This window comes from Balaenoptera physalus (genome assembly GCF_965194825.1).
Source record: "Balaenoptera physalus genome assembly, chromosome: 11".
In the NCBI taxonomy this organism is placed as follows: Eukaryota; Metazoa; Chordata; class Mammalia; order Artiodactyla; family Balaenopteridae; genus Balaenoptera; species Balaenoptera physalus.
Genome location: NC_138896.1, coordinates 103,782,305 through 103,809,627, shown reverse-complemented (window position 1 = coordinate 103,809,627; position 27,323 = coordinate 103,782,305). Strand labels below are relative to the sequence as shown.

The 27,323-nt window shown below is 39.4% G+C and overlaps 1 protein-coding gene across 12 annotated transcripts in view; it reads right to left on the bottom strand.

Moving 5' to 3' along the window:
- The window catches only part of FANCD2 (FA complementation group D2), a 56,203-nt gene that overhangs the window by 28,064 nt on the left and 816 nt on the right, over nucleotides 1-27,323 (bottom strand). For 5 of the 12 annotated variants that reach the window (XM_082415608.1, XM_082415617.1, XM_082415618.1 and 2 more), the window contains exons 2-18: nucleotides 26,233-26,325; nucleotides 24,199-24,339; nucleotides 23,532-23,599; nucleotides 23,261-23,364; nucleotides 22,792-22,852; nucleotides 21,034-21,086; nucleotides 17,937-18,015; nucleotides 16,755-16,879; nucleotides 14,863-14,950; nucleotides 14,213-14,317; nucleotides 12,941-13,041; nucleotides 12,433-12,541; nucleotides 12,171-12,206; nucleotides 8,226-8,372; nucleotides 6,213-6,347; nucleotides 4,880-5,011; nucleotides 3,298-3,408 (exon numbers count right to left, since the gene is read on the bottom strand). In XM_082415608.1, the coding sequence (XP_082271734.1) occupies nucleotides 3,298-3,408; nucleotides 4,880-5,011; nucleotides 6,213-6,347; nucleotides 8,226-8,372; nucleotides 12,171-12,206; nucleotides 12,433-12,541; nucleotides 12,941-13,041; nucleotides 14,213-14,317; nucleotides 14,863-14,950; nucleotides 16,755-16,879; nucleotides 17,937-18,015; nucleotides 21,034-21,086; nucleotides 22,792-22,852; nucleotides 23,261-23,364; nucleotides 23,532-23,599; nucleotides 24,199-24,339; nucleotides 26,233-26,296 (1,659 nt within the window). In that variant the 5' untranslated portion in view covers nucleotides 26,297-26,325. The remainder of the gene's footprint in view (nucleotides 1-3,297; nucleotides 3,409-4,879; nucleotides 5,012-6,212; nucleotides 6,348-8,225; nucleotides 8,373-12,170; nucleotides 12,207-12,432; nucleotides 12,542-12,940; nucleotides 13,042-14,212; nucleotides 14,318-14,862; nucleotides 14,951-16,754; nucleotides 16,880-17,936; nucleotides 18,016-21,033; nucleotides 21,087-22,791; nucleotides 22,853-23,260; nucleotides 23,365-23,531; nucleotides 23,600-24,198; nucleotides 24,340-26,232; nucleotides 26,326-27,323) is intronic. The other 7 variants (XM_082415613.1, XM_082415611.1, XM_082415614.1 and 4 more) reach the window with 5 other exon arrangements.

The following is a 27,323-nucleotide window of genomic DNA, read 5'->3' as shown; positions in this document are numbered from 1 at the left end:
ACTAGAGAAAGCTCACACGCAGCAACGAAGACCCAACACAGCCAAAAAATAAATTAAAAAAATAGAATTTAAAAAAAAACAAAAACAAGGGCTTCCCTGGTGGCGCAGTGGTTGAGAATCTGCCTGCTAATGCAGGGGACACGGGTTCGAGCCCTGGTCTGGGAAGATCCCACATGCCGCGGAGCAACTAGGCCCATGAGCCACAACTACTGAGCCTGCGCGTCTGGAGCCTGTGCTCCGCAACAAGAGAGGCCACGACAGTGAGAGGCCCGCGCACCGCGATGAAGAGTGGCCCCCGCTTGCCGCAACTAGAGAAAGCCCTAGCACAGAAACGAAGACCCAACATAGCAATCAATCAATCAATCAATAAATCTTTAAAAAACAAAAAACAAAACAATATTGAAAAAGAACAAATTTGGAGGGCTCACACTTCCCAATTTCAAAAGTACTACAAAGTTACAGTAATCAAAAGAGTGTGCTAACGGCATAAGGACACACATTTAGACCCACAGATAGAATAGATCCTAGAAATAAACCCTCACACATATGGTCAATTGATTGTCCACAAAGGTGCCCAGACCACTCAATGGAAAAAGAGCCTTTTCAATAAAAGGTACTAGAAAAAACTGGATACCCACACACACAAAAATGAAGTTAAGGGACTTCCCTGGTGGGCCGGTGGGTAAGACTCTGCGTTTCCAATGCAGGGGGCCCAGGTTCGATCACTGGTCAGGGAACTGGATCCCGCATGCATGCTGCAACTAGGAGTTCGTATGCTGAAACTAAGAGTCCTCATGCTGCAACTGAGAAGTCCTCATGCTGCAACTAAGAAGTCCACATGCCACAACTAAGGATCCAGCATGCCGCAACGAGGATCCCGTGTGCCGCAACTAAGACCCGGCACAACCAAAATAAATAAATTAATTAATTAATTAAATAAAAACTCGTTTGTTTAAAAAAAATGAAGTTGAACCCTTACCTTACACCATATTTAAAAATTAACTCAAAGTGAATCAATGATTTAAATTTAAGAGCTAAAACTAAAACTCTGAGAAGAAATCATAGGGGAGATTTTTCATGACTTCAAATTCGGCAATTTTTTTAAAGTATGACACCAAAAGCACCAGTAACAAAAGAAAAAAAATAGATTAGTTGGACTTCACCAAAACTACATCAAAGAACACTGTCAAGACTAAAAGACAATCCACAGAACGGGAGGAAAAAATTTGCAAATCATGTATCTGATAAGGGATTAATATCCAGAGTATATAAAGAACTCTTACACGTCAACAACAACAAAAAATAATCCATTTAAAAAGTGAGCAAAGGACTTGAATAGACTTTTTCCAAAGAAGATATACAAGGACCAATAAGCACACAACAAGATGTTCAACATCATTAGTCATCTGGGAAATGGAAATCAAAACCACAATGAGATACCACTTTTCAAATGGTAGGATAGTTAAACATAAAAAATAGAAAATAAGTGTTGGTGAGGATGTGGAAAAATTGGAACCCTCTACTGTTCATGGGAAAGTAAAATGGTGCACCCACTGTGGAAAACAGTTTGGTGGTTCCTCAAAATGTTAAACACAGAATCATCACATGACTCAGAAATTCCACTCCTAGGTATATACCCAAGAGAAGTGAAAACATGGACTCAAAGAGATACCTGTACATCAATGTCCATAGCAGCATTATTCACAATAGCCAAAAGATGGAAAAAAGCCAATACCCATCAGTGGGTGAATGGATGAACTAATTGCAGTCTATACATACAATGGAACACTATCAGCCATAAAAAGGAATAAAGTCCTGAGATATCCTACAACATGGAGGAACCGTGAACACATTATGCTAAGTGAAATAAGCCAGACACAAAAGGATAAATATTGTACGACTCTATTTAAATGCAGTACCTAGACGATGCAAATTCACAGAAGTATGTTAGAGGTTACCAGGGTGTAGAGAAAGGGAAATGGGGAGTTATTGCTTAATGGGGACAGAGTTTCTGTTCGGGATGATAAAAAAGTTCTGGAGATGGATAGTGGTGGTGGTTGCCCAACACTGTCAATGTACTTAATGCCACTGAGTTGTACACTTAAAATTGGTTCAAATAGTAAAATTTATCTTACGTATATTTTACCACAATTAAAAAATAAAATAGGGCTTCCCTGGTGGCACAGTGGTTAAGAATCCACCTGCCAAGGCAGGGGACACAGGTTTGAGCCCTGGTCCAGGAAGATCCCACATGCCGTGGAGCAACTAAGCCCGTGCGCCACAACTACTGAGTCCATGTGCCACAACTACAGAAGCCGTGCGCCTAGAGCCCGTGCTCCACAACAAGAGATGCCACTGCCCTGAGAAGCCTGCGCACTGCAACTAAGAGTAGCCCCCGCTTGCCACAACTAGAGAAAGCCTGCATGCAGCAACGAAGACCCAATGCAGCCATAAATAAATAAATTAATTAAAATAAAATAAAATAATGATGTAGCTCTATTATTACTGCCATGAAGAAATCGTCAAACTATACTGCTAAATGAAACAAGCAAGACACAGAACAAGAGGGTAAGGTGTGAAATATAGGTATACAAGTAAATACAAATTTGTTAATTCTCAGAACATCTCAGAAAGCCATAAGCTAATAACAGCGATTGCCTTTAGAGAACCAGATGCCTAGAGGACTGAGAGGGAGGAGACATCTTTCACTACCTTTCTATACCTTTTGAATTTTGTACCATGCGTGTATATTACCCAGCCAATTAATTTTCGTTAAAAAAAAAAAGTGCTGGTTGTTCAAAGTCACAGGCCAGTATGGATTACTGCCACAAGGTGGCACTAAAGACACAAAAGAGCTATGAGTTATGATTCCAACCTAATCTTTAGTTCCTTTGCCTGGCTTTTTCAGTGAATGATGCCCACAAATGAGAGCAGGCCCAGATGGAGTTCACATTAGATGGAGATGTTCCTTAGGGAACAAGGGAATTCCCTGTGTCCCCGTGGCACTCAGTACAGTACCTGAGTGGCTTTTCTTACTCAGTTTCATAATTAGCGGATTACAGACTCATTTTCACCCTAACGGACTAAGTTCCTTGAGGGCAGAAGGTCTAATATATACCTATCATCTCAGTGCTTGGCACACAGTAGACACCTAATGTTTGTAGTAAGAAAATAAACAAATGCTAGGACTACAGCTATGTACTCTATTTCTACCACTACACAGGCTGCAGTAATTTTGTTCAGCAAATTTCAGTTGAAGAGGTTTAAAAGATTCTTTCTCAACACACTGCCTCTTACCTGGATGTGACTGCTGGCTTCATGCTGTTTGCTAAATGCCAGTGTGCTGAGAATATAGAAGAGTTTTCGTATTTGCTGGGGTGACATATTATCCAGATAGTCTAGAATGCCCTGGGAGAAAAAAAATGCCAATGATGAGATTAGCAGGTAACATTTTTTTACTTTAAATAAAAAAATTAAAATCCTCGTAAGAGGCACACACAGATAGCCAGGCATCTGTTAAACAAAAGCTCCAGTTCTCTAAAACTATGCTCAGAGCCCAAAGGGTTGATGTTCTGCTTAGCCATGCTAACATACCTCTTCCTAGTTCCCCCTATTCTTTTTCTCCACACTTCCCTTTTTCTTAGTGAAAACAATATTCTGCCAAAAGTTATGTCTCTGACCTTATTTCTCAGCTTCTACCCCATGAATTACTTATTCATCCTCTACAGATATGGAAAGAGTCACAGGGGAGCTACTTACTTTTTGACCTTGGGCAAAGCCTCAGTTTTCTCATCTGTAAAATGGGGCTAACAGGGCCTACATAGTTATCTTTCAAAGCCCAGACTTGATTATGTCAAACTCTCATTAAAAACCTGTAACAAGGGACTTCCCTGGTGGGGCAGTGGTTAAGAATTCATCTGCCAATGCAGGGGACACGGGTTCGATCCCTGGTCGGGAAAGATCCCACATGCCACAGAGCAACTAAGCCCGTGCGCCACAACTACTGAGCGTGCGCTCTAGAGCCCACGAGCCACAACTACTGAAGCCCGCACACCTAGAGCCCGTGTTCCACAACAAGAGAAGCCACCACAATGAGAAGCCCACACACAGCAATGAAGAGTAGAGAAAGCCCGCGTGCAGCAACGAAGACCCAACGCACTAAAAATAAATAAATAAATGAATTGGGAAAAAAAACCAAACAAACCTGTAACAAGCTCCCTCCTGTCCATAAAATAAAGTTGCAACTCTTTAGCATAGTATTTAAGATCCTTCATAATCTGGCCCTGTCCTATGTCCTCACCTCCCACCACCGCTCACCTTATCCTATCCGCCAACCATGCTAATCTACCTGTCATCCCTCAGGCACACCATGGACGTGGGTGGTGCCAATTTGCTTCTGTTTAAACTGTTCTCTGCCTAGATGTACTTCCCTTACTTTTTCTTGTCAAATCTCTATCCTTCAAGAATCACTCCAATGTTATCTCTTCTTTGAAGACTTCCCCAGTTAATTATTCCTGCTCTGGTGTATCTATAGCACGTTATTAGAGAATTCATCACGTATTTACAGTGACTTACTTACGTGTCTTACTTTCTATCATCAAAGGCAAAGACTAACTTTTATATCCACAGCACCCAGAATAGAACCTGGCACACAGTTAGGTAAAAACAAGTATTCACTGAATGAATTAATAGATAGATGAGTTATTTTTTCTATTATTTGCCCCATCACCCTCACCTCCATATCACCTGCTTCTACCAATTATAGTGCTCAATATCTAGAGTACAAAATAAATTGCTGTTAACTAACAGGTATCAGGTACCTCTCAAACATATGCAAGAAAGAAAAATGATTCAGTACGTCAATGGTAGGACTAGATACCTTCACAAAGACAGCATTCAGCCTCATAGCAGATGGGTTTAGAACTACCAACTCTAGGAGGACATCCAATGCAGTATCAGCTTCAGCTTCGTTCCCACTGCAGATATGGGTCACGAGGGCACCAATCACTTCCTATACAGAGAAGAGTGAACAGGACAGTGTGAAGCTAAAATACGGTATGGTCATCTAAAAGAGGTTCATGCCAGAGGCCATTCCAATCTCAACTTGGTTAAAATCCCAACCCACCCAATCCCATTGTCTAATTCTATTAACTAGTTTTCATTAACGTTAGATTCAGGAGGTTTAGGATTATGTCACTCTAACAACACTACCATCCAGTCTTCATTTATTTCCCATAATTTACCAGTGAGCACTGTCTAAACCCTCCTGATTTTGCTCCCTGGCGTAGTCTTTTTCTTTTTCTCATATGGGTTAAATATTACCCATTAAGTTGTGGTTGTACTTAATCTATTGAAATTTACTGAAAAGGTGGCACTCAAGGAGCTAAAAGTTTTTACAAGTTAGACTTGTATGTTTCAAGTAAACATGGGTCATGATGTTGTCTCTAAGACATTAAGATGGTTCCCCCCAAAAGTTTTAGATGTCATTCTCCCTTTCCTTTATACTGCTGCTCCACACTGAGTCACATGGTTTTCTCAAGTGCAGCAGCTATCTCATGCCAGCTGAGTCAATAGTTCTGTTTTAAATTTTAAAAATTTTGTCTTCATTTTTAAAAGTTCCATTCAAATGTGCTTTAATGTTGTTAATAAAGGTATAGCATATATAAACAATACAAAATAAGACACTTTGTTCTTTGTTTTCATAATCACTTTCCATAAGTACAGCCCTCCCTGACTGGATATGTGCTACTAAATTTGGTGTCTCGTGTTCATGGGAACAGGGTTAGGCCCTCAGGCATTTCTCCTTCATTTCTTTTCCACCACACTTTTTTCTAGAGAACAACTCCAGGATCAACTGGCAGTTGATTATTTAGACCTAAGTTTAAAACTGCCATTACTGTACTGTGAAAATTGCATGATAACCCCAGCCCTTTAAGCCAATGTTTGTTTGAAGCAGACTGGAGCTGGACCTTATTTTAGACTCAGAGAATTTTAAAGCTCAAAACACAGAGTTAGATCTTCAAGTCCAATCTCTTCATTTTGAGACTAGGACTAGAACTAAGTTTTCCCAACTCCCAGTTCAGAGTTCTTTCTCCTTCAATGCCTTCCAAACAAGAAGAAATAAAAACATCAGATCACATGCAAGTCACCTGGAATTGCATTTCTTTCCTTTTCCTTGTTCCCTCCTTCCCAAAATAAACATTTCAACATACCTGCTGGCAGTAAGCGTCAAAAAAGATAAATGCATATTTGTATACGAGACTGCCAAACAAAATTATGCTCTGGTCTAGGGAGTGCAACAAACTCTGCGCCAGTGACAAAATGGATGGACAAATATCCTTAAGAACCTTGAGGAGGGAAGAGTAGAGAGAAATGAAGCTGTGGGAGAAACTTAGTTATAGCATCTAGAGTTGCTATTGCTAACCCTTTTAAGATGTCAGAGTTCTCCCCAATTCTCATTTTAACTTAAGGAACCTTAATCTTTGTTTTACTCAGAATAATCCTTCACCATTCTGAGTTTCTCTCAGGATCAGTGAGATTCAACATACGGATAAGAATTGACCTGTAAGCTCAAGGAAGTTAAACCACAAGCCTAATAGCTGGTAATCTGTTCCTATCTGCCCAGTTTGGAACTAGAATCTAGATCTTCTAAATCCCAATTTCCTCACTTAATCATACTGCCTCCCTGGGGATATAGCAGGTCTCCTCTGCCTTGGTTATGATTTGAAATCAGTCTATAAGGTTCAATGCTAATTAAACTGATTTCTTTTAAAGAACATCAAGAGGAGAACTGATCATGTCCTACCAAGAAGGTAGTAGGTGGACATTAATGGAACCAGAATAAATAATCAGTTATTAAGTCCAGTTTCTTTACTGATATCATCACAATTTTTAAAAAAATCTTAAATTAAGCACTAAAATTGGTATAATGCTTTACTGAGGAAAATGCAATAAAAAATTATATATGGTTTCTGCCCTATGCAAAATTATAGCCCAAAACATGTATCATAGCAGAAATAAGCAAAGAACTGTAAGATAAAATAATACAAACTTTAAATCCATTCCTAAATATAAAGTCTATTTATGTATGTATGTATGTATTTATGGCTGCACTGGGTCTTTGTTGCTGCGCACAGGTTTTCTCTAGTTGCAGCGAGTGGATGCTACTCTTCGTTGCAGTGCGCAGGCTTCTCATTGTGGTGGCTTCTCTTGTTGTGGAGCTCGGGCTCTAGGCACGAGGGCTTCAGTAGCTGTGGCTTGCTGGTTCTAGAGCACAGGCTCCGTAGTTGCGGCACATGGGCTTAGTTGCTCCGTGGCATGTGGGATCTTCCCGGACCAGGGCTCAAACCCATGTCCCCTGCATTGGCAAGCGGATCCTTAACCACTGTGCCACCAGGGAGGGAAGCCCATAAATATAAAGTCTTAAGACGCAGCTACATATTCTCATTAGTTCCTAACTCAGGTCCTAAACCTCTGGTTCACCCAGTTTTCTAAGAAGGTATATACACTATTAATATCCTGAATATTCACCTGGAAAACACCATTCCTAGATTATAAAATTCCAATTCAAATGGTTTATATTTCAACAGGAATGATCATCTCAGGGTCATAGTGTTGAATGGCTAAATCGTGATGGTTCAATAGATACAAAATTATGTCTCTATTACCATTCCTCTGATCCTGTTATACTCAGGGGTTTTTAGAAACTACTTAAAACAGGATACAGAAGGCAAGTTTATCAAAGTTGCAGATCATAGAGAGCTAGACAATTAAAATGATTAACATAAAATTAAGATTCAGAAGTCTCAATGGGCTTGAACAATGGGCTGAAACTAATAAGATGACATTTTATAAGGGAGCTGTAAAAGTTTTCTATTCTAGGTTAAAAATAAAGTTATATAAGTATGTCATTAGAAGACCTGAATTGCAATATTTCCTATAAAAAAAGAATTTGGGGTTTGAGTCTAGTAAGTTCAACATAAACCAATTTTGTGACTTTTTTGCTAAAAAGATGAAAACCGATATTAGTTTGATTTGATTAACATCATAATGTCTCAGTCAAGGTAAGTAATAATCCTACTATGTTTTGAAATATACTGAGCTCCCTGACAAACATCTACACCCAGCAAAGCTGGTGGTGTCATGATTCCCATACTGGGTAGGAAAGGTTAAAACGACCTCTCTAAAATTTTAAGACTAATGCTGCCTGATTCTCTGACACTTACCACGTAATGAACATAGAATGTACTCTGTAGCAGCTGTTCTTCAAAGCAGCCTGATCGAATCTTATTTCTTAGCACCCTCTCAATGTACTTCTTTGTCTGAGTGTTGGTGCTATAGATGATGAAGAGCATTGCCAGGTCAAGAATCTGCTGTCAATAAATATGCAACAACACGAAAACAGTTTAATAAATCAGTACATTTACTACAACAAAACAGCAGCTCTCAACTTTTTCCCATTAAAACAAAGAATACTCATTTGCTCAACATCCTCTCATGGGAGCACCTATGTTTTCAAAAAACCCAGAAATATTTTTTAGAGAAATAAAGTGCCACAACTATTAACCACTGGTACCTTTTAAAAAAATATTGGAATACAAGCAAAAGTAGTATTATTACAGAAATAACTTTGACTAGCTTCACATTTATTATGGGAAAAAAGATTAAGTCACTTGCCAACTTCAGTATAAATTTTCATTATTATTAGGAAAATTACTTTGTGAAAAGTTGGAGAGTCTGTAAATGTCTGTCAAAATGAAAAAGGTTATATAAATTATGATGGTCATTTTCAGCACATTATATGGCCATTAAAAATGAGATAGGGGACTTCCCTGGTGGCGCAGTGGTTAAGAATCAGCCTGCCAATGCAGGGGACATGGGTTTGAGCCCTGGTCTGGGAAGATCCCACATGCTGCAGAGCAACTAAGCCCGTGCACCACAACTGCTGAAGCCCACGCACCTAGAACCTATGCTCCGCAACAAGAGAAGCCACCGCAATGAGAAGCCCACGCACCACAACAAAGACCCATTGCAGGCAAGAATAAATAATTAAATAAATTTATTTATTTAATTATTTATTTAAAAAAGAGAGAGAGAGAGAGAGAGAGAGACATAGGCTAGAGACTTCCCTGGCGGTCCAGCGGTTAAGATTCCACGCTTCCAATACAGGGGGCGCGGGTAAGGAAACAGATCTCACATGCCGTGTGGTGCGCCCCCAAAAAATATTTTTTTAAATTAAAAAATAAAGAAATATTTTAAAAAATGAGATAGGCTATATTTTTTGACAAAGACATTCACAACATATTGTGAAGCAAAAGAAAGCAAACTGCAATAATCATAGTAATTCTATTTTTGTAAAAACAATATACAAGTACAAATATGTATAAGAGTGAGTGTGCCTGCACTTGCACACACATACAACTTGTATATGAATAGGAAAAAATCTGGAAGAATGATTATCCATGAAGAGTGGCACAGAGAGTGGAGGTAAACTTTATTTTACACATATTTAGATTACTTGTGGGGTTTTTTTCTCCCCAATTAGCTTGTATTACTTATGTTTAAAAATTAAAAAAAGAGGGACTTCCCTGGTGGTCCAGTGGTTAAGAATCTGCCGTCCAATGCAGGGGATGCAGGTTCGATCTGTGGTCGGGGAACTAAGATCCCATATGCCACAGGGCAACTAAGCCCGCATGCCGCCAAGTACTGAGCCCAATGCGCTCTAGAGCCCATGCGCCACAACTACTAAGCCTGCACACCACAACTAGAGAGCCCAAGGGCTGCAGCTGCTGAGCCTGTGTGCCAAAACTAGAGAGAAGACCGCACGACACAACAAAAGATGCTGCACGCCGCAACTAAGACCTGACATAGCCAAATAAATAAATAGAGTTACAGCTGCCAAGTAACAGAAAAATATTTTTAAAAAAAGAGAGAGACAGACAGAGAAGTTAAAAAGTCAAGCAGGACAAAACAGAAAAACACAAATTACTTGGAACTCACACAACTCAAAAGCAAAAAAACAAACAATCCAATTAAAAGATGGACAGGGAATCTGAATAGAAATTTTTCCAAAGAAGACATAGAGATAGCCAACCTCCACGTGATGACGTTCAACATCACTAATCATCAGGGAAACGCAAATCAAAACCACAATGAGATACCACTTTGCACCTGTTAGGACGGCTATCATCAAAAGGACAAAAAATAACATATGTTGGCAAGGATGTAGAGAAGAGGGAACCCTTGTGCACTGTTGATGGAAATGTAAGTTGATGCAACCACTATGGAAAACGGTATGGTGGTTCCTCAAAAAAATAAAAATAGAATTACTATAGATCCAGCAATTCCACTTCCGGCTACGTATCTGAAGAAAACAAAAAACACTAATTCGCAAAGATATCTGCACCCCATGTTCATTAGAGCATTATTTACAATAGCCAAGACATGGAAACAACCCAAGTGTCCACTGATGGAATGGATAAAGAAAATGTGATATAAACACACACATTCTCTCTAGATTATTCAACCATAAAAAAGAACGAATCTTGCTATTGGCAACAACATGGATGAACCCTGAAGGCATTATGCTAAGTGAAATAAGTCAGACAGAGAAAGACAAATAGTGTATGATTTCAATTATATGTGGAATCTAAAAAATAAAACAAACAAAAATGAACTCACAAATACAGAGAACAGATTGGTGGTTGCCAGAGGTAGGGGTAGGGAGTTGGTAGGGAGTTGGTAAAGGGGGCCAAAAGGTACAAATTTCAGTTATAAAATAAATAAGTCATGGGGGTGTAATGTACAGCATGGTGAATACAGTTAATAATACTGTATTGCACATTTGAAAGTTACTAAGAGAGTAGACCTTAAAAGTTCTCATCACAAGTAAAAAAAACGGTAGCTATGTATGGTGATGGACATTAACGACTTATTGCGGTGATCATTTTGCGATATATACAAGTAACAGATCATTACATTGTACACCTGAAACTAACATAAAATGTCAATATCTCAATTAATGAGAAAAGATATTTTAATAAATGTTAGATGCTCTAATTAATAAAAGCAAAAAGAATAAATTACTTGAGACATCCCTTCACTGAAGGCCCAACTCAGACACCAAAATCGTGACAGATTATAGCAGAACAGAATACAGTTATTAAAAATGACAATAAAAGGACTGTCCTCGCGGTCCAGTGGTTAAGACTCCATGCTCCCAATCTGGGGGCATGGGTTCAATCCCTGGTTGGGGAAGATCCTGCATGTGGCGTGGCACAGCCGAAAAAAAAAAAAGACAATAAATACAATGCAGAAGCGTGCAAAATGTTTATGACACAATGTGAAGAGAAAAAAAATCCAGAATACAAAATTATATTTATACAATGATCAGAAATGTGTAAAAACAGCTATGCAGGAGGTCAAGGGTTATGCAATAATAAAACCGTTGTCTTGGATATTCTGATTCCCTACCCACCCACAACGTGGCAACCACAAAAAATTATTGAGTTTTTCATTGTTTTATTCAGTATCACAGCAGCTTTCAAAATAGTCATCCAACAACTGGATAATCCAACTAACAAAACTCTACAAAACAAGAGATTCCAACTAAAGAAAATCCTTAAAGGGAACCAATCAGTACACAAGAAATTCAATCATCTGTCTTCTTGACTGAAGAAAGTATCTCCAGATTTAAGACAGATTCAGTACCACTGCCCTGAGAGTAGATGGACTATTTGATTCAGTTCTGTCAGGTAAAGGAAAGTGAAACATGAAATGCCACTATCTTGACAATTCCATGTGGTGGGAGGAAGGGCAATCAGACAGACAGAGGGGCCTGAATACCTAACTCATGACCCAGGTGACTCTAGTCCTCACCTCCTCATGGGAGGGGGACTCAGCTTCTTTGACTGCAACTCACTATGCCTGTGTGGAATGTTACTATTTCCCCTTATGGATATTTTATTTCATTTTACTGCCAGAATAAAGACCATCTGGCAAGTCACCCCTTCAGACCATCTTCCTCAGGCAGCTAATGTTTATTAGAGCAGCTACGAAAGTCACAGAAGGGATGACTGGAAGGAGCCAGAGAAAACAGCAGGAAGGAAAGCCAGCAAATATCACTAATTTTACATCTGCAATACTTAAAATTCATAGTACATGAACATTACCTTGTGTTCCGACACTGAGGTGGTGTTTTCAATTGCCTGCAAAAACAAGGGTTACAAAAATATTACAACACATAAGAACACTTTTCGCCTTATTCAGCATGCTCTGTTCTCTTATCTGAGAACCAATCTGCCCATCTGGCAACCATCATCTATTATTTCTACTTGACTGACTTTTAAGACTTTTATTTCAACCTATCTTTACTTACACATCTGTCACTGATTGCCACCCATTTCTTCCTCAATGTTTAAAGATCTCACTCACCTTAATCCAGGCTTCTGAAACGATTTTCTCATATCTAACAGCTGATTTTATTACGTCAAAGAGAAGAATAACACAGTCTTGACCGCTGTTTTCTTGATTTCCTGAAGAACTACAAGTAGCAGAGGGAAAAAAAAATCATTCTTCCACTTACCAGAGAGGAACCTGTAAGATCTGGGTTCCTGCTTGCTAGCCATGTGCCTTAAAACAAGTCACAACTTGATGTGCACAATGGCTAGTAAAACTGTACTGCAGTCTATCTGGAATTGATCTGCAGAGCAAAGGGAATACACACACACACACACACACACACACACATATACACACATACAGATACTTACACATAGAAATATGATTTGAAAAACTGTATAGTAGTACATGATTGTAATACTACTACCACTATTTGTAGTTGTTAAGTATTAAGATCTTCTGTCCTGGCTTCAGGATAAATGTCAGAAAACTTTCCTTGCCTATGTGAGAAAAAGGGTGATAACTGTCCATGAGTTTATACCTCGTTTGTCCTTTATTTTTCAACTTGCTTTGAGAAGCCTGCAACCATGATGGCAAAATACAATGCTGCAGATCCAAATTCTCCCGAAGCTCAGAAATTACCTATGGCAAATAAATATTAGCTATGTGTTCTGCTCATTCATAGCAGATAGGCACAATCTATTCTTTCAATAGAAAAACCATAACTTTCTCCTGAAAGACTGAGGAAGAAGTATTAAATTAAATGTATTGTTGGGACTTCCCTGGTGATCCAGTGGTTGAGAATCCGCCTTCCATTGCAGGGGACACAGGTCTGATCCCTGGTCGGGGAAGTAAGATCCCACATGTCACGGGGCAACTAAGCCTGTGCGCCGCAACTACTGAGACCACACACCCTGGAGCCCGTGCATCAGAACCACAGAGAAGCCCACGTGCCCCAAGAGAAGAGCCCACGTGCCACAACGAAAGATCCTATGTGCTGCAACTAAGACCTGACACAGACAAAAATAAATAAAATAAAGTGTTTTACTTACTTAACTAATTAAATGTATTGTTAAACAAGGCATTTTGAAAAAGGCAGCTGATGAAAATAGCTAATGTGAGTATAGTATGCCATGTTCTTTACTTTATTGTTTTTTAAAATATTTATTTATTTATTATTTTTGGCTGCATCAGGTCTTAGTTGTGGTACGCGGGATCTTTTGTTGCAGCACGTGGGATCTTTCGTTGTGGCGTGCGGGCTTCTCTCTAGCTGTGGTGCTCGGGCTCCAGAGCGCATGGGCTCTGTAGTTGTGGCACTCGGGCTCTGCAGTTCCAGCACATGGGCTTTCTAGTTGTGGTGCATGGGCTCAGTAGTTGTGGCACATGGGCTTAGCTGCCCCGTGGCACGTGGGATCTTAGTTCCCCCAACAGGGATTGAACCTGCGTCCCCTGCATTGGAAGGTGGATTCATAACCACTGGACCACCAGGGAAGTCCCTGTCATGCTCTTTAAAATTTCAGAATTCCTTCAGGCATTACACTGAAATAGCAAATATAACCTGTAGCAGCTTATACAGAACAACAAGTCTGGCTAGTAGCTCCATTCTCTCCCCTGCTGGATTAATCAGCATTATCAATTAGTTTCGGGACGGAGACGAGCAATTAGAACCGATTAATTTAAATGATTTATCTTGATGTATCTTCCTCAAGGTTAGTCTTTTTTTGACTTCTGAGTCTCACAAGGGCACCACTGCTACCCCCGTACCCGCTAGGATCTAGCTGCCTACAGTGTTTGTTGGGAAACAGTAGGGTACCTCAAGTGCATCCGTGGCTGTTATGGAATGAAGAATGAACTTGATGATCATAGGTAAATCGTCCAACATGACAGATGACAGCTTACCCATCACTAACTTGCGGACCTAAACATAAAAAGCACAAAAACCTTACATATTTTCATGTTAATGCCTCAATCTAGTACTGACTCGTTAGGTAAAATTAGAAAAATTATTTCTCTCACTCAGTTTTCTCACTTTTAATTTTGGAAGAAAAACGTCTCATTTTATTTTTTTTCCAAATTACAAGCTTTCAATTGTTAACGCTACAGCTTCTTCAAAAACAGACAGGTGATAAACGTGAAAGTCTTCTTCTCTTAATTTTGGAGCCTGAATTTTCCACTGGTTAGAGGAAGGCATAAAAAGTTGTTATTCCTATGGGAGCAGTTTGTAACTATACAGGCAATACAGAAGATTTCCACTAAAACATACTGATTAAAAATGAGCAGTTAGTCTATCATAGTATGGCATATGAAATTCACTGAAAAGAAAAAAGAGAGCAAACGTCATTCAGCATTGTTTCAAAATGAAATTTTCATTATATGCGATTGGTCCAAGGCAATGACTGACTGACATTGGTTCTGGGAAGCGAGCAAGCTGGCGCTCTTTCTGGAGAGCAGAGTTCTCCCTACCTTAGTCAGGAGCTTCGGCTCAAGTCGGAGGCTAGAGAGGACATCCAGGATTGGGACAGTGAGCAGAGTATTCTCTGTTAGAAGGTCACTGTGAATAGTAGAAAGAGAGAAGGTGTGCAAATTTTAACAGAGCTGGGCAAATAATGACGGGAAAATCACTCAAGGTAGAGGAAGAGAGGATATACTTAGTTTCAATTAAATTCTATTTATAGTATGTTTCATTAACATTCTCTTGATTTAAAAAAAAATACATGCTCATTTTGAAAAATTCAAACAATAAACAAAGCAGAAACAAGAAGCCCTACCTCATCATCCCCACTACTCAGAGGAAACCACTACTGAGTTTGGTATATATCCTTCCTGAGAAAAGGAAAAAGAAAACCTACCACAATTACAAGGAAGTGTGATAAACATAATAGACGTACGTGTAGGGTGCTACAGTAGCACACAGTAGAGAAGGACAGTGATGGATCCTAAGAGAAGGTTATACAAAAGGACAAGCAGGCAAAGTGGGGTATACAGTGCTATACACAGAAGGAGCATCCTGCCCAAAAGCACAAAAGCAAGAAATCACTGGACATTTTTGGAGACAGCTTTACAGACAACTATAGAAAAGGAGGTATAACAAATTGGAAGTTTTTAACTACTTCTAGGATAAATACGTGGTTGCATTAAAACAGAAGTAAAATTATGTAGTGATATTGTTCTCCTCTTGTTCATTATTGCCCTATCAATTAGTATTTTTCACATAAATGTTAGTAAGCAATGGATGTCTGCAATAGATCTGACACAGCAATGTGCATTAGAATGAATCATTTAGGGACCAAAGAAGTTGATGTTTAATAAGCTCCACAAACTATGTGGATGTGCAGTCATGATTGAGGACACCCTTGGATAGAGAAAATGTTAACAGAACAAAGGAATAATGTTTATGTCTCTGCAGACCAAATTTACACACCTAATCCTAAGCCAGACTTCATATTCATGACACATACACGGGTCTACTCAAATATATACTCATTATTAGAAAAGAAAGAAAGTATACAGATCTACTCAAATATACACTCATTGGGGCTTCCCTGGTGGCACAGTGGTTAAGAATCCGCCTGCCATTGTAGGGGACACGGGTTCGAGCCCTGATCCGGGAAGATCCCACATGCCACGGAGCAACTAAGCCTGTGCGCCACAACTACTGAGCCTGCGCTCTAAAGCCCGCAAGCCACAATTACTGAGCTCGCGTGCCACAACTACTAAAGCCCGCACACCTAGAGCCTGTGCTCCGCAGGAAGAGAAGCCACTACAATGAGAAGCCCACGCACTGCAACGAAGACGCAACACAGCCAAAAATAATTAATTAATTTTAAAAACCAGGGACTTCCCTGGTGGCGCAGTTGTTAAGAATCCGCCTGCCAATGCAGGGGACAAGGGTTCGATCACTGGTCCAGGAAGATCCCATGTCACGGAGCCACTAAGCCCACATGCTGCAACTACTGAGCCCACGCACCACAACTACTGAAACCTGTGCACTCTAGGGCCCACGTGCCACAACTACTGAGCCTTTGTGCTGCAACTACTGAAGCCTGCGCGCCTAGAGCCTGTGCTCAGCAACAAGAGAAGCCACCGTAATGAGAAGCCCGTGCACCGCAACGAAGAGTAGCCCCCGCTCACTGCAACTAGAGAAAGCCCACGCGCAGCAACAAAGACACAACGCAGCCAAAAAAAAAAAAAAGCACTCATTATTAGAAAAGCAAGTCAAATTCCATACCCTAGAAAGATGGGTATCATCCTCTTTTATAATAAAAGAAACACATTATTACTACTCTTTTTATACTGCAGTGATAAGGCTCCCAAAGTGAAGTCTTGCTCAAGATGCCAACGAGGTGCTTACCCACCTGAGTTCTTTCCCCACATCAGCATGCTGGGAATCCCCTAGGATCTCAGGTAGGCTGGTGACAAAGTCATGCTGCAGGTACACTGGAGCAATACTGATCAGCTGCATGATCTTGGTGGTGAGATCCTGCAGTGGAGGAGACTATTAGAATTGTAACACTACCCAGAATAGAGAAAGACTTCCTACTCATGAAATGTAGAGCTAGAATTATTTTGTGTACAATACGACAACTACACACACACTCAAGCTCAAAGCCTAAAATCAGAGGTGAGTGACCCAGAGATTTTCACACATGAGATGGTACATAGAAAAAAATAGGCTGGATGGCATATTATTTAATACCTTTTTTTTTTTTTTTTTTTTAATTTTTTGGCTGCACCAAGCAGCTTGTGAGATATTAGTTCCCCGACCAGGGACTGGACCCGGGCCCCTGGCAGGGAGAGTGCAGAGTCTTAACCACTGGACTGCCAGGGAAGTCCAACAATTGGGGGTTCTTTTGCTTTTTTTTTTTCCCTTTTCTACTGTCTTTATTTCACTTAATCTTCACAACTGTATTCCCACTTTTAAAATGTAGGGATATGTGTTGCTCAAGGATACACAATTAATAAGTGGCAGACCCAAAATTCCAGCCCAGATGAGATTCCAAAACTCATGTTCTTCCAAATAAAGATTGAGCCTTTGAATGTCTGACAAAAATTAGCAGAATGATTTAAGAACTCTGAAAAGAAATGGGCCTTAAGCAATAGGCTCAAAACAGATTCAACTTTACCAAGGTGCTTAGTAACAAGTAACATAATCCCTAAGAAATTTTCCTCAATATGTAATTAAAATAACACATTTGCAGTGAAGTAGGATGGTTTCGGATCTCATTGCTTTTGAGAAATAAAACATAATAATAATCTCTGTACTTTGAGAAGTTAATGAATTCCTTCCAAATATTTAATTTATTTAATAAATGACATCCAGTCATCATAATTAGATACATTTCTTATTTTAGAGAAATTTAATGGGTGAAATAACCATGGTTTTCAAATTATTAAAGCTAAAAAAGATAATGGATAGAAAAATATGAATTTTTTGTTTAGAAAGGAAAAAATACCATGCAAATGCCAAAAGTTTGGTTGTTAAGTGTGGAAAACATACTCTCTATAAATCCAAGAGACAGAAAAAGTCCCCAGCTTACCTTACTATCCACAACTCTGTCAAGCCACTTCAGTTGATTGATGATGAGTCGAGGCATGTTGAGTCCATCACTGTTCACGCTGAATGTCAGGATGGATGAGAAGTCAGGAACGTAGCCTTTCTGACTTACACAGCAGCAAGCATTAATACTGCATGTAACATTTTCAGCCATTCAGTTAACATTTACTAAACACTTACCATGCGTTGCACACTGTGCTAAACACACAGGTAATACAAAAAAAAGCATGAGACATATGCTTATGTATGTTGAGAAAGATGTCTGGAAGAAGACGCACTAAACTGTTAGTGGCTATATCTGGGGAGGGTTTAGAGAGGGGAAGAAAGGTCTGGAGAGTATCTTTTAAAATATATGAACAATTTAAAAAAATAAAGGTAACAAACTTTAACAAATTGAGTAAGATAAATTGTTTTTAAAGGTAAACAACTGGGACTTCCCTGGTGGTGCAGTGGTTAAGAATCCCCCTGCCAATGCAGGGGACACGGGTTCGAGCCATGGCCCGGGAAGGTCCCACATGCCGCAAAGCAACTAAGCCCATGTGCCACAACTACTGAGCCTGTGCTCTAGAGCCTGCGAGCCACAACTACTGAGCCCACGCGCCTAGGGCCCGTGCTCCGCAGTAAGAGAAGACACCGCAATAAGCCCACACACCGCAACAAAGAGTAGCCCCTGCTCGCGGCAACTAGAGAAAGCCTGCGCACAAGGCCCAAAGCAGCCAAAATAAATTTTAAAAATAAATAAAATAAATTTTAAAACTAAATAAATAAAATAAAAGGTAAAAAACTAATTACATCAATGTGGTAAGTACCAAAAGATGCAAGTAATTTTTACCACTATGGAAACAGGTCAGATTTAGACTATGTCAAAGTACTAAAAACCATTTAAGGATGAAGAGACGTTGGCTCAGTATTAGTATTATCATTAATATAACAATATTTATTAATAATCATTAATTATTATTCATTAATCTTCATAATAAATTATTATAAATAATTTCCCAGTATTATTTCCCCTAAAATGACAGTCTCTGCCTTCTTCCCAGCCTCCTATATCTAACTTTTGGACCACCTCCAGCACTTCTTGACAGCATTCTCAGTCTTTGTTTACTATAGACAAATTTAACTGCTAAAAAAGACTTAGCCAGGACACAAAGCACAGTGCAAGCCATTCAGGCAAACCATGAATCTCTAAAGATAAATCTTCAAGTTTACTATTGTTACATACAAGACCCAGAAGCAGCACATATTAAAAAGGAGGAAATAAAAATTACCTAAATCCTCTCACCCAGAGAGGTCCACCATTGATAGACATGTGTATATTTATCTATGTAAATGTGTATGTATGTACCTTTTTTAAACAAAATACTGAGTGGAACTGTAAATACTGATTTGTAGCCTTTTTTTCAATTAATGCATGGTATTAAATAATCCTCTTTATAATTTTTAATGTCCACATGATATTCCATTATGTGGATATACCTAATTTACTTAACCAATCTCCTATAGTTGAATATCTCAGTTTACAATTTTTGTTACTTTAAATGGTAATATTATTCATTACTGTTTTCATTCAGAGGTATTGCCTTAGGATAAATTTGGAGGCATGGCTGAACATTTAAGGGTATGCAAAATCTTAGGTTTTGATACACACAACCTACTGCCCTTCAGAGTAATTACATTGCTTTATATGTTTACCAGTGATACATGAGCATGCCTGTTCATCGCACTCAACAAGGGAGATCCTTTGAGAAGGAAAAAAATCTATTTACTGTCTGAAATTGTTGTCTTTGATTATTAATGAACTTGAGCATTAAAAAAAAGTGTTTAATGCTCTTATATTTCTTCTCCGTGAATTGTCTATTCATGACCTTTATCTACTTTTCTGTTAGGCTGTTCTTTTTTTCTCTTAGTTATTTTTTTATTATTACTATTTTTAAGTAAATTTATTTATTCATTTTTATTTTTGGCTGCATTGAGTCTTCGTTGCTGTGCACAGGCTTTCTCTAGTTATGGCGAGTGGGGGCTACTCTTCATTGTGGTGCGCGGGCTTATCATTGCAGTGGCTTCTCTTGTTGTGGAGCACGGGCTCTAGGTGCGCGGGCTTCAGTAGTTGTGGCAAGTGGGCTCAGTCGTTGTGGCTGGCGGGCTCTAGAGTGCAGGCTCAGTAGTTGTGGCGCACGGGCTTAGTTGCTCTGTGGCATGTGGGATCTTCTCGGACCAGGGCTCGAACCCGCGTCCCCTGCATTGGCAGGCAGATTCTTAACCACTGTGCCACCAGGGAAGTCCCTTAGTTATTTTTCAAAGTAAAAAAGAATTTTTTTTTGGGCCACACCACGCGGCTTGCAGGATCTTAGTTCCCCCGACCAAGGATCAAACCCAGGCCCCAAGAGAGTGAAAGCCCAGAATCCTGACCACTGGACCGCCTGGAAATTCCCTTAAAGTAAATTTTAAAAAATGGTAGCACACATGAAGTATAAAATTGAAAAGGTAGGGCTTCCCTGGTGGCGCAGTGGTTGAGAATCTGCCTGCTAATGCAGGGGACACGGGTTCGAGCCCTGGTCTGGGAAGATCCTACATGCCGCAGAGCAACTAGGCCCGTGAGCCACAACTACTGAGCCTGCACGTCTGGAGCCTGTGCTCCGCAACAAAAGAGGCCACGATAGTGAGAGGCCCGCGCACCGCGATGAAGAGTGGCCCCCGCTCGCCGCAACTAGAGAAAGCCCTCGCACAGAAACGAAGACCCAACACAGCCAAAAATAAATAAATTAATTAATAAAAAAAAAAAAAAATTGAAAAGGTAAAAGGTATTCAGAGAATATATAACTCCAGCCAACTGGCTCCACTCCTGGGAGACAACCACTATTACCAGTTTATTGTGTATCCTTCTAGGAATACATGGACATATAAATAGATAAAATTTCAAAGAAAGTCACCCCGGTAAAACTTGAGTAGTCATTTAAGAATCTGGAGTCATAACAAATACGATCTTCAGACATACCAATGTGCTTCAGAGCAACCTTTTCAGAGAGAAACATAAGTACACCAGGGTACTTTGAGCATTCCAGAGTAACTCCACTTACTTTTTGAAAAGAAATTCTGGCAACTTTTCAAATAAGATTTTGATAATGGCAGGCTAAAAAAGAAGACATAGGGAGTTAGGAGATTGTCTCGAAATGTACAACAGAAATGTATAATTAGCTGTAATTCTCTCCAACGAGAGTTCTTGGAGGAAAAACCCTGCTATAATTGAAATTCTCATTATAAGAATGTCCACCTGGCGGGAATGTAAATTGATACAGCCACTATAGAGAACAGTATGGAGGTTCCTTAAAAAACTAAAAATAGAACTACCATATGACCCAGCAATCCCACTACTGGGCATATACTCTGAGAAAACCATAATTAAAAAAGATATATGTACCACAATGTTCACTGAAGCACTATTTACAATAGCCAGGACATGGAAGCAACCTAAATGTCCACTGACAGATGAATGGATAAAGAAGATGTGGCACATATATACAATGGAATACTCATCAGGCATAAAAAAACAAAATTGAGTTATTTGTAGTGAGGTGGATGGACCTAGAGTCTGTCATTCATAGTGAAGTCAGTCAGAAAGAGAAAAACAAATACTGTATGCTAACACATATATATGGAATCTAAAAAATATATATATGGTTCTAATGTACCTAGTGGCAGGACAGGAATAAAGACACAGACGTAGAGAATGTACGTGAGGACACAGGGAGGGGGAAGGGTAAGCTGCGACGAAGTGAGAGAGTGGCATGTACTTATATATACAACCAAACGTAAAATAGATAGCTAGTGGGAAGCAGCTGCATAGCACAGGGAGATCAGCTAGGTGCTTTGTGACCACCTAGAGGGATGGGATAGGGAAGAGTGGGAGGGAGGCTCAAGAGGGAGGGGTTATGGGGATATATATACACATATAGCTGATTCACTTTGTTATACAGCAGAAACTAACACAACATTGTAAAGCAATTATACTCCAATAAAGATGTAAAAATAAAAAAGTATGTCCACATGAATGCTGCCTGTATTTTGAATATAACCTGTTGGAATACAAAGATTTATCAATAATCTGTCCTCTGAAAAATTACAAAATGGCTATCAAGGCAACATTAAAATAATCGGATAATCAAAAACATTATTAATTATGATGACAATTGTTAACCCATGATATGCAGGCTTTAACAGATTATCAAATAGTTTGCAAGAAAAGATTTCTCTTTGGAGGAACAAGAGAGCTCTTAGATTTAAGCTAACTAAAGTATATTCAAGATTTCCAACGTAAAGGAAAAGAGAGTGGGAAGATTAACAGTGCGAGAGAAGAAAAGAGGAAAAATGAAGGACAGGGTGGGAGGGAGACTTTTCATTGTATATACATTTCTATAATTTGAGATGTTTAAAACATCTCACTGATTGTCTAATCAATAAATTAAGAGAGAAAGGAGGAGGAAAAGGGAAAGATCTAGTTAATAAGCAAATACGAAGCTAAATGGGAGATGATGCAGATGTGAATATGGCAGAGATATACAAGGTACTCAGAGCACACAGGATGAAGCTTTACAAAACAGGAATCAGAGGCCGCCAGGATAAATGAGGCTTCAAGATGTATTGGGTTAATCAGCTCAGTCCAAAGACAAAGATATTGCCCTACAAGATTCATGTCAGCAACAGGGCTGTGGTAAACTGTTGCAAACCCAAACTCTCCCATTAACCCTGCTCTGCCCTGTGCTCCAGCCACTTACACTTGGGCATACACCACAAATCACATCCATTAAATGTTCACAGAAAAAGTGGCACAGTCTCACCTGTAATATGTCAATCCCCAGAAGCAATTTAATGAGGCTCTTACAGTAAGATGTGCCCATGCTGTAAAAAAAAAAAAAAAAGGAGAGATTGGTTTTCTATTTTGTTTTTCTTGTTTTAATGTTTTTATTATCCTTTCTCCATAAAATTGGTTAACTATGTAATTTTTAAGGAGAAACTATCCTGTTAGATAAGAAATACAGAACATGAGAAGATAGCTTTTAAGTCACAGACAAGTAGAATTGAAACTGTATCAACACAGGTGAGACACATTCTAGAAAACATTCTGGTTCTTAGTCTTGTTATCATAAACTTAATAATTTAAAGGTTAGGTTAAAACTTTGAGGAAAAGAGAGCTATAAATCAAAACTAAAATTCCAAAAAACCACATTCTGCCCCAACCCCACCTCCCAATCCAGTTAAGTGTAACAGACTAAATTTCAGCAACAGTCCAGTGCTTTGTCTCCACACCTGGCCTCCTCATCCTGCAGACGTTCACAAGACAAAAGGCAGTTCCTGAAACTGTCTTGGTCCTCAATGTAAGACTCCAGGCCACTAACGAATTCTTCTACTATCTTAGTGACATTAAAAAAAAATAAAAAAGAGTAAGATTTTTAGTTTAACATTTGCTGTCGATTAGCTAAAATCATTCAAGCCTATTCAACTTTATGCTAGTGTCTTTAAACTCCCAATTCCAGAGTACTGCTGGCAAAAACAAAAATACTAGGGAGAAAATACATACTTTGGGATAAGAAGGATGTTTCCTCAGAGTCTGAAAGAGCTTCTTTTGGAAAACGATTTGATCCACAGCTATGAGGAAAGAAAACTAGTTGGTCCCCAGTGTCTTTAACACTTCCTACCAGAGTTTTACTTTCCTAAGACCTAGGTTCCTGTCTGATAAAACCAATAAAGATATTTCCAACCTAATTTCAGAGCCAAATCTTATAAACCCACTGCAAAACAGAATTAGCTTTTACAAAGGATAGCTACTAAGTATTCTTAAAAAAAAAAAAAAAAAAAGCCAAAACCTTAGCTGGATGGAATAATCTATGCCCCCAAAGTAGGGCCTTAGGTGGCTTTATAAATTTTCTTCTGAAATTATTCTGACACAGATCTAATTGCTCTCTAGGTATTAATTTATTTTTTCACAAAAAAACATAAAGTAATACTAGTACATAACATTCTTCCTTTAAAAAAAAAAAAAAAGGATTAGACATACTTTACTTAACATGCATTAATCAGGACCAAAGAGAATAACAACATTCTCTAAAAAGCAATTTCAGTTTCATCCTTATCTTAAGACAGATGGTGTCCCCATTTCTAATCTTCATTGCCTCTCTAGAAAATCCATGATTAAGTTCTGAGCCCTTTCACTATACCCAGACAAAAGATTTTGATTAAAATATTACCTAGTTGATTCTGACTCTCTCCTGTTTTAAGAGTAATTCCTGATGTCTTAAGAAGCTTCACAAAGACACTGTCATTTTCTTCAACTTCATTATGAACATGAGATTTCTTTGTCTTTTTGGAAAGTGGCTGTTTCCTGGCTTCTGAAAGTAGACAAAATTTTCAAGAATGTGACAAATAGTAAAGCAAAGGTTAAAATGTAAACCCTAGAACAATAACCCTAAGAGGAAAGGTGATGGGTTCCTGAAGAACTATACTGGAACTGATGCTGCTGTGCAATTTTATCTCTAACAAGGGTCAGCAATAATGGCTTGCAAACAAACAAATAGAACAATCAACAAATCGAATTATTTTCACCTACTGAGTTTTCATTTGAAGAATTCAAAATGTGCCACCTCTAACAAGAATGACCAGAGAAGTGTTTTCCAGCCAAATTCTAAAGCAGTCAGGGTGTCTCATGTGGTCTACAAACCACTGTGTTGGAATCACTGGGAAGCTTACTAAAAGCATATTCTTAGGTCATGTCCCGGAGCTACAGAATCAAAATGTCAGGGATGGAGCATGGGAATCTGAATTATTAATACGCTCTCCAGGTAACAATCCTGACGCACACCAAAGTTTGAGAACCAACGATCAGGATACAGAGGTAGAAAGAATGCAGCAGGTTCTCCTACATCATATCTTTGAGTACAAACCCCAGACTGATTTCATCCCAAGGCTTTCAACCCATAAGAAATAATAAAAAATAAGCAAACAAAAACGAAAAGGTACCTGAAGTTAAGTATGATTATCTACTCTTCTCCCTTAATGAAGCAACGTTAGAATTGCCTTAATAGAGTGGATGAGTGTGATGAATGAAAGACTATCAACCGCATCTCATTGGAACTCTTAGGGCTTCTGTCAACTGCATTCTCATATGGACAGATTCTGTACTCTTACTTTGCCTCTGGTGTGCTTGCTTTGATATGATGCTTTTCCTTTATACATCACCATCATAGCATTTATCTAGATCATCATTTTTTTTTTATTTTTTATTTTTATTTTTTTTTTTATTTTTAAATTTATTTATTTATGGCTGTGTTGGGTCTTCATTTCTGTGCGAGGGCTTTCTCTAGTTGTGGCAAGTGGGGGCCACTCTTCATCGCGGTGTGCAGGCCTTTCACTGTCGTGGCCTCTCTTATTGCGGAGCACAGGCTCCAGATGCGCAGGCTCAGTAGTTGTGGCTCACGGGCCTAGTTGCTCCGCGGCATGTGGGATCTTCCCCAGACCAGGGCTCGAACCCGTGTCTCCTGCATTAGCAGGCAGATTCTCAACCACTGCGCCACCAGGGAAGCCCTAGATCATCATTTTTAAGGCAGGAAAGGGGACATAAGATTTTTAAAGGGAAGGGACTTCCGTGGCGGTCCAGTGGTTAAGAATCTGCCTCCCCGTGCAGGGGACAAGGGTTCGATCCGTGGTCAGAGAACTAAGATCCCACATACCAAAGGGCAACTAATCCCATGCACCGCAACTACTAAGCCCACATGCCGCAACTAGAGAGAAGCCCTCACACAGCAGAGGAGGATCCCACATGCTGCAACGAAGAGCCCGCGTACCAAAACTAAGACCCAATGCAGCCAAAAATAAAAAAATAATAATAAATATTTTTTAAAAAGTGGTGGGAAGTGGGGGAGCTTGTTTAAAATACAACCCAATCCAGAGATCCTTTAAAAACAATAAAAATAAAAAATAAAGGGTATAGACTATGTCGTATCTTTGTGCCCCAGCACCTAAAGGATGTACAATAGTTAAGCTCTTATGTATGTAGATTCCTCCTACGTATGTGGAGACTGAAACTCACTGACTATGGGCATGCCCAAAGTCATACATGCAATTAGAGGCAGAAATTTCATTCCAAATCTCCTGATACTAGATTCTGTGTGCCCCATCCATTAAGCCTTGGTGACTCCAGCACCTGAAAGCAGGAACTTTATAACCCTTTTAGTGCCTCACACATGTGCTACAGGAAATAAAGCAACAAATGACTAGACACTTACTAGAGGCATCTTCTGTCAGGCTCCCTCTATCCTCAGATGTTGGGAGTCTTCTTTTGGAAACCATTTTGACCAAAGCCTTCTTCAGTTAAATTACTTTGCAGAGCAAATCAGAGAACAGAAATTACCTGTTAGAAGCTGAATTCTGAGAAGTTAAAGCTATTAGCTCAAAGAAAACTATCCAAAACCGAAGACTTTACAATAATGCTATCTAAATCCAGGTGCTGAGAAAATTTCAACTCCTCTGTCTGGTCAAAACTGCCTTGTTTTCAAGACTTGTTTACCTAATTGCCTCTTTAGCCAGACCGTTTCCCTCTTGCTGAAAGATAAAACCCACAGTTCTCTGACATTTAAGATCCTTCATCATCTAGCCCCAATCTACTGCTCCTTTAACTCATTAACCCAATACTACATGCTAGGGACTGTGCTAGGTGCTGGGGTTACAACAAGTGAACCACATACAACCCCTGTCCTCAGGGAGTTTACTATATAGTACCAAGTAGTCCTGATGTAGTTATAAAAGAAAAGTGCAGGGTGCTATGAGGAAATCTAGTCTAGTTGGTGGTGATGAAGAAAAGCAGGGACAATTTCTCAGGGATCATCTCTTTGAGAAAGTGATTTTTAAGCAGAGACCTGAGGGTTGAAATAAGAGTTAGCCAGCAGAAGAGGTATGAGAAGAGTGGTCCAGGCAGGGAAAAACTCAACACTGAAACAGGGAGAATGTAGAGTGAGAAATGAGCCTGCAGAGGTAGGGGAGGGCCTGAACCACAGGGAGTTCAATTTTGTAAACTAGAACCTTCCTGGTTTCAGTGCTTTTGCATAAGGTGTTGTTTTCACCTGAAATGCTCTTATCCGCCTGGAAATTACTCCTCCTCCTTAAAGACTCAGTCAAATGTCATCTTCCTCCTATCCCCAAGGGAGATTACTACTCCAGCTTCCCTGCTCCAGAGTATATGTAGGAGCCCTTACAATGCACTAGACTGTGGGGCTCTTTGAGAGCAGGAACCCAGTGTCCTTTATTTCAGGTATTCCTAGTGCCCAGCACGGTACCTGACATAAAAAAAATTTCCAAGAATATTCGCTAAATGAGAATG